The sequence below is a fragment of the Crocuta crocuta genome, unplaced genomic scaffold (assembly GCF_008692635.1).
Source record: "Crocuta crocuta isolate KB4526 unplaced genomic scaffold, BGI_CrCroc_1.0 scaffold138, whole genome shotgun sequence".
Lineage (NCBI taxonomy): Eukaryota > Metazoa > Chordata > Mammalia > Carnivora > Hyaenidae > Crocuta > Crocuta crocuta.
In genome coordinates, this window is record NW_027532585.1 from 2684189 (window position 1) to 2696709 (window position 12521).

The following is a 12521-nucleotide window of genomic DNA, read 5'->3' on the forward strand; positions in this document are numbered from 1 at the left end:
GCGAGGTGGGCTGGTCGGGCTGTGCCAAGCTGCCCATCAGTTCCTGCCAGGAGGGTTGGCTAGTACCCAGGGCCGAAGGTCCAGGTTTTTATGTGAAATCTCTCCAACTTTAAATCTTGGCAATTAACCCACCATTCACCTCTTTCTAAAACACTGTGCCAATTGAAGACACATCTATATGCTACCTGATTGCAGCCCTGCTATCAGGTGTACACCATCAGTTAGAGGGAGAGGTGGTGTGAGCTGAGCAAGTGGGGCAGGCACAGCGGGCTTCCTGGAGGAGGAAAAGAGATGGGCTGGAAGGCTGGTAAGGCTGAGGTGGCTGAAGGGCCAGAAGGTGGGTCCTGAGGGGGTGGGTAGGGCCAGTTCTGGGACTCAGCAGGGACCCACAGAAGGTGGGGCTGAGGTCTAGGCCTAGGGACAAGCCCAGGGGACGGGCAGTGACATGTATGCATTTTTGGACCCCAGGGGCAGTGGAAAGAGTCTGGGGCAGCAAGGTGACATCAGGGAAAGAATGGGTGGCCAGGGACCAGCTCCCCTGCAGTCTGCGGCGTGGCCTTAGGCAGGGCTGGAGCTGCCAGTCTAGAAACAGCCCGATGTGCCCCAAGTTCCATGGTTTCCTCAGAGGCAGGCCCTGCTGTATCCTGGGCTGGCTCCTCTTGGAGGTGACAGGGCAAGCCTGCCTGCTAGACCGGACAGGCTGTCAAGAGGGGTGGCCAGGAAGCCCAAGGCCAGGACCCCTTGACCCCATGGTCACTTTTAAGAAGATGAAGCAAGGCCAGAGGCCTTTGTCGGTTCTCCCAGCGGAGAAAGATGAGGGGACGCTGGCTCGACACTTGATACCCAGGGGCCAAGGTCCATCCAGAGCCCCGGGCTCAGGCGCCGCCTTTCCCTCAGTGGCCACCAGGGGGCAGCAGAGGGCCAGCAGTGCCCCTAGTCCTGGTGCCCCCAAGGCCAGGCACCCTAGAAGACGACAGTGGGCAGGGGCCTCTGCCTCTCTGTCCTCTCAGCATGTCCTGTGTCCTGCTGGGGTTGCTCTGCTTCTCCGAGTCCCCGACCCTGACCTGGAACGTTTGGGGATGCTCTGACCATGGCTGATGACCTCCCTCCTCTGTCCCTTGCCCAGTTTGGTCCCACTGGATAGACACCTGGCCTCCATAGCCAAATATTGGTGGCCTCCCTACCCCAGTTTTCAAATGTCCTCAGGGTCCCACATTTCCACCTACCTGGCTTGTGTCCCCCACCCCAATCCTGGCTGTTGTGACTGCTTGGGCTTCTGGGAGGCCCAGGCATGTAGGCAAGTGCCCGGCTACAGGCTGTGCGGGTGGGTGTGTGTCTGCCTGTGGACCCCCCCCCCCCTCCCCCGCACGTCGCCCACACATCAATGGCAGACCCATGGTTCCTCTTTTCTGGAAGTGGTCAAACGGCAGATCTTGCGCCAAATCCTTCTTCCCACGGCTCCGTGACATCAGACGGAAGCCGGTAAGAGCGGTGGCCGAGTAGCGAGTGGACGGCTCCAGAGGGGGCCTCCTCAGGGCGGGGAGCTACGCCCCGGGTTCCCGGACCACTAACAGTGCAGCCTTGGCTTTCCTGGAAGCAGAAGCTGCTCTACTCTCATCAGCACGTCGGGCCTGCTGTTCTACACACTCCAGCCTCGTGGTTTGTGCACGTGGGGCAGAGGGGTGGCACGAGGGCAGCCTCACCCCTGCTTGTCTGCTGTCCCAGGTGCAGTAGTGCTCCAGGGAGAGGAAGTCTGCGGGCCCATGGGTACCTGTCCCATGTGGCCGGCCCCGGAGGGCAGCTGCCTGGGGAAGGGGTGCAGCACAGCCGTGTCTGCATCAGAGGGAGAGGCCCCAGGGGGACGCAGGCAGGACTTGGGAGCAGGAGAGCCAGGTGGGATGGGGTGTGGCCATTCCCCCCACAAAGCCTCCAGCCAGGGGTGGGCCCATGTGGGCTGGGGGGAGGGGCAGCGGCCAGGGGTGGACTCTCTCCCAGGTTCACTTAAAAAAGTATTTTTTGGGGGGCGCCTGGGTGGCTCAGTTGGTTTGAGCCCCGCATCGGGCTCTGTGCTGACAGCTCAGAGCCTGGAGCCTGCTTCGGATTCTCTGTCTCCCTCTCTCTGACCCTCCCCTGCTCACGCTGTCTCTCTCTGACTATAAAAAAAAAATTTATATATATATTTTTTTAATGTTTGTTTTTGAGAGAGAGGTGGGTGGAGGGGCGGAGAGAGGGAGACATAGATTCTGAAGCAGGGTGCAGGCTCTGAGCCATCAGCACAGAGCCAACACGGGGCTTGAACCCACAGACCGCAAGATCATGACCGGAGCCGAAGTGGGATGCTTAACTGGCCCACCCAGGCGCCCCCTCCCCCTCCCCCAGCCCAGCTCCATTTCTGATTGCTGTCACTACTTCCTCTAGCACGCTTCCCAGCCCCACAGTCTGGCCCTGCCCACCCGGCTTGTCTACACGGCGTTCCCCCTCTGCACCCTCCCTGTGGACGATGAAGTCCCACGGTCCATAGATGGCGTCGTGCAGGACCCAGGCTAGCGTGGCCCGCGTTCCACGGAGTGGAAGGAGCACTGCTGTAAGACATTCAGAGACGGAAGATGCCACCGCCCCAGCGCCTGCACGGCACCTGCCAGCCGCAGCCAGCGCCCGGGGACCCAGGCTGCGGGGCGCCCAGCTCGAGGGCACGAGGCCCCTTTGTGTTTGGGGAACCAGCCGGGATCCTCTCCTTTCCCCCGGATGCTGATTTGCCCTCACGAAGCCGGATGTGAGTGTGTCCCACAGTTCGCCCCAGCCCCTTCCCTGTCACGGGGCCTCCCTGCCCGCACCCCAGGCCCGCTCCGGGCAGCCGTGGCCGACCCGCCCAGCCCACGACCAGGACCGCTCGCTCCTCTGGCTCGGTGCCGTCACGGCTCCCACCCCAGTGTGCCCGACCCCGACCCGTCGGCCTGTTGGCGCGGGAGGGGAGACACCGCTGGACACCCCGCCTGCGGACAGCGTCTCGCTCTCCAGGGGCTCACCATTTTGCAGATGGACTTGGCCTCCTCAGAGAACTTCGGGGAGTACGCCTCCTCCGTCTCCAGGACCCGGCGGTCCACTTCCTCCCGCTTCACCTTCTCTTTGCGGCCCCGGAATGGCGACTGGCCCTCGATCATCTCATAGATGAGGCAGCCCAGACCCCAGTAGTCAGGGCTCAGGCCGTATCTCTGGTTGTTCAGGACCTCCGGAGCTGGGGGTGGGGGGGGAGGGCGAGGGAGGTAAGAGACAGCTGGTGGCAGGGCAGAGTCAGGGCACACGGGGCCAGGGTTGGGACTCACACCATCTGGGCCTCAGGGCGTCCTGCACCCATGAGTGAAGGTGTTGCTCACAGAAGGCCTGAAGCTTCATGGCAAGGATACGCTTCCCCCTGTGGACTCCTACTCACCAACTGCCATAAATACCGCCTCCTCCAGGGAGCCTGCCCTGACTGCTCTCCTCTGTGCTCCTGGCTTCAGAAGCCTGATCACAGTGGATGGAAAGAGCCTGTTCCCTTGATGTCTCCCTTGCTAGAATCTGCACTACCTTATTCACTGCTGTGTCTCGGTAACAGGTATGACACCTGGCACATGGCAGGTGCTGCACATATTTATTTCCAGGAACGAAGGTGTATCCACCCAAAGGAATGATGATTTTAAGTTTACCTGGAATTCAAACAATCTCTCACTATGGCTTCCCTACTACTTTGACAAAATGAATTCTAGAGTAATCACAGAAGTGAAAAAAGGTAAGTTTCATGTCATCAGGCAGGTGACAAAAATCCAGGGGCAAACACATCCACACACATGCCACTGTGCATATAACAGAGGCCCTGAAGACAGGTGCAGGTGGGATTCTGTGCGAGACGGGCACACAGGTACACGAAGGTGTGCGGATCCATCCCTCCATCCACCCACTCCTCCTTCCCTCCCTCCATTCCTCCCTCCCTCCATCCATCCATCCATCCCCCCCCTCCGTCCATCCCTCCCTCCATCCATCCCTCTCTCCATCCATCCCTCCCTCCCTCCCTCCATCCATCTGCATTCGCATGGGTATACACAGCCACGTATGCATAGATATACACAGGTTCCCTAATGATATGCAACCTGAAAAGGACCTTCTAGAGGCAGAGACAACACACAGAATCTTGCACAAGTGTGGCTGGCATGAGTCTGGCAGAGGACAGCAGCATCCCCAGCTCCCAGGGCTTTCTGGAGCCCCCTATCCCCTGGGACAAGTGGGCACGTGTGTGAGGTGTGTGCAGGAGGAAGCCCAGGGGGTGCCCATCACCGGAGGGGGGACTCCAGAGGACCAGATGCAGTTCCGGTCTCTTCCCTGCAGCCCCCAGGACGGTGGTCCTGGAATAGGCTCGCTGTTGGGGGGCTGGGTGGCAGGGCATGGAGGCTAAGGCTGGTCTCTGCTTGTCATGCCTGGTGACACAGCAGGTGGTGCACCCCTCTCCTTTCTGGGCCTTTCCCAGTGACCTCTCTCCTCTCAGGGGCTCCCTGAAAGGTTGCCTGCCAATCACCAGACCCCTCTCTGGGTTCGGCCTCCCCCGAGCACCACTGTGTGCCCGCGCTGACGGCTGACCCTGAGAGTGGCTTGGCTTTGGGGTGCAGGTGGGGGGCTCAGAGTGCCCAGATGAACCCTGGGCCTCAGCGCTCCACCCATCCCGGCTGAGACCTCCCACTGCCAGCTGTGGCTTCACTGCTGATCAGAGCCGCACAGAGGCTGGAGGCCCAAGAGGCAGACCCGCGGAGGGGCCGGGCCCACACTCACCCATGTAGCCCACAGTGCCCACCCGGCCGCGGATCAGGTCTCCGTCGGGGATCTTCACGGCCAGACCCAGGTCCGAGATCCGAATGTGGCCTGAAGGGGGGAGAGCAGAGTCAGTGGGTCTCTGGGACGGTCGTGTGGACACGTAGCCCACCTGGGTGGGGCCACAGACTTACCCTGTGCCCCCGGTTAAGGTACAGACTCTTGGCCCCAAGAGGGGCATCCCAATCAGCCACCTCAGGGTGACTGCAGACCCTTGGGGGCATCCAGGTGTCCGAGGACATGGGTAAATCATTGCTTCTCAGGAGGAAAACGTAAAGACGGGAAAGGATGTCTGGATTCGGCTGGACAGTGGCCAACCTGCCCCATAAAATGCCCTCATAGGCTTCTCGGGAGGCTGAGATCACCAAGTTTAAAAGGCCTTGGCCTGACTCTGTGATTGCTTCATGGGAAAAATGTGAGATTTTCCTGAACTTGTACAGTTTGCTTAAGGGGAGAAATTATAAAGCAATTCAGGAAGAAACTCCCTGTCCTGCCCTGTCGCTCTTTGGAAATTCTTTGCATTCTGCCTTCGGAGAAAGAGAGTAAAGTCATCCAGGCCCTGGAGAGACAGAGATGGACCGGAGTCCAGGACACCCCCAGCCCCCAAAGGCCAAGATGACACAGCACTGAGAGTTCTATCTTGCTGTTGTCCTGCTTGGCGGCCCACTGAGGCAGGGTCATGGCCACACCTGGCCCCCCTTCCTTGTCCATGTGTGCCAGGGCCCCACAACCCAGACCCCAGTGAGGTCCAGTGTCAGGGACACCCCTCCCCCCACCCCCAGGCCAGAGCGGTGTGGACTCTCTGATTCAGCAGCCCTGGCAAAGGCGGGGAGGGCAGACGACAGCATACAGGTTCCAGCCGTCAGGCTGCAGATTGGTGGCGGTCCCAAGAACAGCAGTGGGCCCTGGGCTCATCCAAGAGGGGTGGCAGGCCCTGGGCCCTGTGCCCACTTCCCCACTCAGGCCTCTCTCCAGGTCACCAACGACCTGCCTCCCCTTCTCCCTCCCCTCTGCTGGGGGCTGCCTGGCATCTGGGGCCTGCCGGTCTCAGCTCCCAGTGATATTGCTCGGTGACCTTGGCAGGTTGTCTCCTCTGAGCCTCAACCTTGTCATCTGTAAAATGGGCCCAGGGATGCTGAGTCTGCCCCCTCTGCAGAAATGGGAACATCTGGTCTGATAACAGATGTGAACATCAGTCCCCAGGTGTGAGAGGCTAAACACGTTACCCATGTGTGTGCACAAGTGTGCACATGCACGTGCGCACACACACGGGAAAACAATGGTAACCCACAGATAATACCTAACGCATTTCGAGCTGGCTCTAGCTGGTGAAGCAATCGCCCTTTAAGCCATCTTCTTGGAGCCTCACCAAATCCCACCCCACCACTGCTCTCTGAAGTGGGCAGAGCAGGGGCCATGTTTCCATTTCATCAGCAAAGAGACGGGGTTCCAGGATGCTGCATAAAAGCGAAGTACTTGCCCAGGATCTCTGAAATTCTGGACTCCTCAGTCAGTGCTCTCTGTCTCTCTGTTTCTCTTTTGGCCAAGTCACGCTGCTTCTTCCCCAGACAGGAGCTTTACCCACGCCCCTGCCTGCCCCGGGGCCCCAGGACTGGAGACAGGGAGTGGGTGCTCCGCTCTTGGCCACTGCTCTCCCACAGTCCCAGGGCCGTGCCTCTGAGAGTCTCTGCAGGAAGGGCCCCCCGTTCCCCTTGGATTATGACGGTCTCCTTGGCTGCAGGGCAGCCAAGGGGTCTCCCAAGTGGCTCCCCAACTTACCATAATCATCTAGTAGGATATTTTCGGGTTTCAGGTCTCTGAAAGGGAAAGAAGACAAGCACGTGAGTGTGGGCACTCTCAGCATCAGGCCATGGCGGCTGGGTTGACCTCTTGCGTGTTTCCTTCCCATCTCTTGGCTCAGGCTGTCTGGTCTCTCTCTGGATCCAGACAATCTTGGACTAATTTCCTTCCTCCCGGTATTTAAAACAAATGCCGCCGTTGCCATAGGCATCTTCTCGACCTGGAGATGACTGGGAAGGGGTCAGGCAAGGGCCAGGCCTGGCTCCTATCCACACACTGACCACACCAGGGGCCGAGGATACTTCTGGCTGGTGTGGTGACAGCCCCCTCCAGGGCTGGGAACACCCGGAGATCTCAGGATGCACTGGGATGCCCTGAAGGCAGAGAGAGGCCTGGGAATTAGGGAGGAGAAGTTATTGAGAACACAGCACCAGCTGTAGAACTGGGGTGGAGAACTGTAGAGGGCAGACCCCCTTTGGGAAGGAGACCCCTGGAGCCTGGCACGTCTCCCACCTCCGGCAAAGTCATAAGCCCAAGAAAGCACAGCTGTAGGTGTGCCCGGCTCCATGTGTCCCTCCTCTCTTCTCTCTGATGACACAATCACTGTCACTGTTCGTAAGAACAAGGCTCCCGCCCCCCACACTGGGGAGGGACCCAGCAGCAGTGTCTGGTTTTACTACTAAGGAGGTCCTCTCCGCGGGTAAAGGAACAGCCTATAGGATAGCATGTGTGACTCAGTTAAGTCCTGAGCATCTGGATTGAGGATCAGAAGCTCAACCGACAGGCTTTGTTTATTTAACTGCTGGCAGCTGTCCTCAAGGGGAATGGTTAAATCCAGTTCAAATGTTCAAATCCAGTGGGGTAGCCTCACAAGGTGATAATGGGTTTGTGTGGGGTTATTTATAACAAATAAACACAAATACTTTGTGGCTCTTATTTAATTTGCCTTCTTTTGATGTGTTAACTGTTCTGAATAAGGGCAAGAGCCACCCTCTCAACAAGCCAGCAGCCACAGGGTTGGAAAGATAGCTGGCGGGCAAGGGAGGGCCGGAGCCCAAACCCAGGGAGAGGCCACGGCAAGTGGTCCAAGTGTGGAAGTCAGGGAGGCGCTGTGGTTCTCTTCCTCCAAAGAGTAAGGGCTAGAGCTTGGAGGGCGGCCTTTCTTTTTGTTTTAAGTGAAAAGCAATCACATAAGGAGTTCTTTTTTTCAACCCATAGGGAATTTTTTCTCTTTTCACTTGAATGAAGACAAAACAAAAGCCTAAATGGGGAGAATGTTGGCGGTGGGGGGGGTGGGGGTGGGGGAGCAAGTCACCAAGTCCATTTCTTGTTTCTAAAACCTTCTTGGACTTCCAAGATCATTCCTGCCAAGACCTCTGTGGTAAAGGTCTTCACACTGGGGTGTGCGTGCCCGCTGGGTCTGCAGGCACAGTTCAGGGGGTTCTCCGTGGGGTGATGGTTTGAAGAACATGCATTTTTAGATCCTTAACGAGAATGCCCTGCCCTGGCATTCTCTGGGAACTCCCCACCCTTTCTCAATGGGCCGATTCCAACAAACAGGAGAAGAGCAGGCCCCTTCTTGCTCTGATTACTGTGGTGTCCTGCTCCAGGACCCCAATCAGAAATGGGTTCTACTAGGGGCCCGGGGTGGCTCAATCAGTTATGCGTCCGACTTCAGCCCAGGTCATGATCTCAGTCTATGAGTTCGAGCCCCACATCAGGCTCTGGCTCAGAGCCTGGGGCCTGCTTCGGATTCTGTGTCTTCCTCTCTCTCTGGTCCTCCCTACTCAAAAATAAACACACATCGGGGCACCTGGGTGGCTCAGTTGGCTAAGCGTCCAACTTCAGCTCAGGTCATGATCTCACGGTTTGTGAGTTCGAGCCCCGTGTCAGCCTGGAGCGTGCTTCAGATTCTGTGTGTGTGTCTCTCTCTCCCCTCCTCCCTTGCTTGCACTCTCTCTCTCTCTCTTTCAAAAATACATAAACATTTTATGGAAATGGATCCTACTAAAATCGTTACAATGGCAACTTAACACAAGTTATTTTAACATTGAGAAACTACGGCCAAAGGAGATTTTTAAAAAATCTTATAAATGTCTATCTACTTAAAATCTGCATGCTGCTTGATGATAGACTTCTAGGCCAAAAAAGAGATGACATTATAATAACATCTGGTGGGGAAGAGAGTGATAGAAAATCCCTCACCTCTACAGAGTTTTCATGCATTTTTATTATGTATTAATGTTTATTTATTTTTGAGAGAGGTGGGCAGAGAGGGAGAGGGAGACACAGAATTCCAGGCAGGCTCCAGGCTCCGAGCTGTCAGCACAGAGCCCGATGCGGGGCTCGAACCCATGAACTGTGAGATCATGACCTGAGCCGAAGTTGGATGCTTAATCGGCTGAGCCACCCAAGTGCCCCTCTTCATGCATCTTTACTTTAAAAGACTTTTTTTAAAGTTTATTTATTTATTTTGAGGGAGAGTGCATATGCAGAGAGAGGGGGGCAGAGAGAAAGAGGGTGAGAGAGAATCCCAAGGAGGCTCCTTGCTGTCAGCATGGAGCCCGATGTAGGGCTCGAACTCACAGATTGTGAGATCATGACCTGAGCTGAAACCAGGTTGGACACTGAACTGACTGAGCCACCCAGGCGCTCCTTCATGCAGTTTTGGCGGAAATCAGTTTGCTACAGCAATTAGATTCCACTGGATACCTTTAAAAATGCGATGTTAACGGCTGAGTTTCAAAATGTTAGCCACTATTTTAACATATGATAGGCGTTAATTCCTTAATACATGAAGGCACCCAGATTTTCACATTTCCTTGAGAGGGTTAGTGAGAAAAGTTTGAAAGCCACTGCTTGTGGAATCCATAAAGTCGAATGATATGGGATGGACCAAGGTCCATGCAGCTGTGGTGATGATCCTACTGGGGACTTTCTGGGACGGGCTCCCCGAGTTTCTGGCAGGCTGGGCTGGAAGGGACTGGTGGCCTTGGCCCATCCTCATCAACTGTGAAGGACTATCACCTCGTACACTTGGCCCCCCCAAGCGGCCCGCCTCACTTACGTGGTCCAGGGCGTGAGTCTCTCTGGCGACGATCAGGCCCCGAGTCCCAGGGCACAGGGTGTGGAAGGCCAGCACCTCCCCACCCCCTCAGACTCCAGTGACAGGGCCAGGCAGTGGGCTCGCTCACCTGTACACGGTGTTCTCCCGGTGCAGGTCTTCCAAGCCACAGAGGATCTCGGCCGCATAAAACAGGGCTCGCTCCTCCTCAAAGCCAGGGTTACCCATGTTGTAGATGTGGAACTTGAGGTCACCCCCGTTCATGATGGTCAGAACCAAGCACAGCGCATCCTTCGTCTCGTAGGCGTAGGCCAGGTTGACCTGGGAGCACAAGACAGCACCACGGTGAGGTTCCGGCGACTGTCATCCGCTTCCACTCTTCCTCCCCAGGCTCCTCGGAGCTGCTGGGGGAGGGCTGGAGCTCAGCAGCTTCATGCCACCACCCTGCAGCCGGCAGCCTCACGTCACCCCTGCTCACTGCCCCTCTCGGCTGACGGCACTCGGCCCCTTCAGGAAGCCTGATGGATGGCGCCAGTGCATTTACACAGACAAAAGCACGTGCCTGCTTCGTCTGGTTAAAGCCGCAGGTGGCCTTGCTGGCCATTCAAGAAGACGGGGCCCAGATGCCTTTTGGGCTGGGGTCGGTCTCAGTGTCGCGGGGACACTGGGGGTGGCTGGGGAGGTGGCCAGTGGGACTTTGTAAAGTGGAACGCAGTGTGGCCAAGACGGTCTCCTCTCGCACGCAGGACATGTCTGGTCAAAGGGACCGTCAACAGGCAGGACCCAGTTCCTTGCTGGTGGAGGCCAGCTGCCCGAGGCTGGACGGAGGCCACAAGGCTGTGGGAAAGGCGGCCGGGCTGGGTCCGAGGCAAAGCTCACGGGTGCTCCTCGTCCCTCTCCGCTTAGAGAGCCAATACGGATGAGATGTGGCCACATGGACCAGGCTGGGGACAGGCGGGGCCGTAAAACTTGGATGCAAAGGTCAGGAACAATGGCAGTTACCTCTGAGGGAAGGAAACAGAACGGGAGCCGAGCGGGAGGGCTCCGGGGACTGTGCTGGGTGCCAGCGGCTGAGCTGGCCCTGCCTCCCACACCTGCCTGCCATCACCAAGGAGGGGCTCCTGGAGGGCACTGTGGGGACTCCCCGCCAGGGGCAGAGGACAGGGCACAGTGGAAGGTGGTCCAGGCCCTTGACGACGTGCCACCCCATTTATCAGGCACACCGCCCTTCTCCCCCGAGGGGGGCTCACTGTCACCAACCCCGGCGAGAGCCAGCGCTGCCCCTTCCTTTAATGATGGGGGTTCCACGGGCAGCATCGAGGCAATGACCTGTGGTCCCAATTGGAGAGGGGCCTGGCAGCACAGAGGAAGGTTCTGGACTCAAAGAGGCCCAGGACCAAAATGCCTTCTAGCACAGCCTTCTAGCACAGCACTGTGACACTGCCTGGGACAGGGCTGGCAGCCGAGGGCAGCCCGAGATGAGAGATGAGACCGGGAGATGCACACTCCCGTCCGCGCCGCCGTCGCCTTACAGAACCACGCCCTCCGCGGAAGCACTGGGTTGATGGCCTCTCTCACTCTCACACAGCTGGTAGGCGTTTAACTGGCGCGACCTTCACCGAGAGCCATCTGGGAACGGCTTCCAAATGGAAAAGACACACACCCTCTGACACTGCCATTCCTCCCCCAGGAGTACAGCCTACGGACACACGGAAGTGTGCCAAAGGCATGTTCAAGGGCGACACGGCAGCCTTGTTCGCAGTGGCTTAGAGACCAGAAACGATCCGCGTCTGCGGGGACCGGCTGCATGGGTTACGGTTTATCTCTTTGCTGTGTAGCAGCAGGTGGTGCACGGCGTGAAAAAAAGGAGGTGCCGCTGTAGGTCTGGCCGCAGGAAAATACCAACAATTTACGGGGCACACACCGCAGCCTAAGATGTCTGGTAGGACCCCCCTGGCTGGAAATAATAAAGCCTATACATAAACCAGACATGCTGGAAGGGCTACCCAAAGACAGAGGCTTTTATTTTTATTTCAAGCCTGTCTGTGCTGTTTGTGTGTCTACCTTGTACATATATTGTTTTTTTTTTTTTTTTTTTCAGTGACGTATACTCTGGTTTCTTTTCAGATCGAATAAATCTTTCGCCATTTTACAGTGACGTGTGGCAGAGGCATTTCAAGCTGACCAAACACCCATGCACTTGTCCACACCTCCCGGCAGCTGGCTGGTCCCTTGCAGTGATTGGTTCTGGCCAACGGACTGTGGGCGGAGTGAGGAATGTTCCTGAGCTGAGGCAGTGAGGGTCCCTGGGCAACTCCCCCCCAGCACGGGCTTTCAAGACTAGGTGGGGTCGCTGTGAGGTGGGGGAGGGCAGGTGGATCTGGCTGGACTCTACTGCGTGACGATGGCCTGTGTTGTTTCCAGCTACTCTGAGTCGGGGGTTAGTTACCGCGGCACAACCTGGCCTAGACATGGCGACACAAGGCACATAAACAAGATGGCGCCTCTCCAGGATACTGACACGCAGGTCTCCCCTGGGATGGAACCAGCCTCCAGGGGCCTGTGGACAGAGCTCCTTGGCCGGGCCCGAGGTGGGCTGCTTTTGTCCACTGAGGAGTCTGGGGAGTGGCCGTGGAGAACAGAGGCCTTGGTCCCACACGGAGGAGGGGAGGCCAGTTCTAGAGACAGGACCACGGCAGCCACAGCGGACCATGAGGGGCCTTGTGAGGGAGGCGATGCCCGGCTGCTGTCCGCAGCTTACTGCTGCCACACTGGACGCCCACTCCCTTCCCCGGGGACGGGAGCCCTGGTCACCAGA

The 12521-nt window shown here is 57.6% G+C and overlaps 1 protein-coding gene across 4 annotated transcripts in view; it reads right to left on the reverse strand.

Moving 5' to 3' along the window:
* Positions 1–12521, reverse strand: part of GRK5 (G protein-coupled receptor kinase 5) — a 111723-nt gene that overhangs the window by 5895 nt on the left and 93307 nt on the right. For all 4 annotated transcript variants that reach the window (XR_013338893.1, XM_077779569.1, XM_077779571.1 and 1 more), the window contains 4 exons: positions 9834–10024; positions 6619–6656; positions 4801–4890; positions 3027–3235 (listed from right to left, as the gene is read on the reverse strand). Coding sequence is in view for 3 of the 4 variants with exons in the window: in XM_077779569.1 (XP_077635695.1) it covers positions 3027–3235; positions 4801–4890; positions 6619–6656; positions 9834–10024 (528 nt within the window). In the remaining variant the exon portion in view is untranslated. The remainder of the gene's footprint in view (positions 1–3026; positions 3236–4800; positions 4891–6618; positions 6657–9833; positions 10025–12521) is intronic.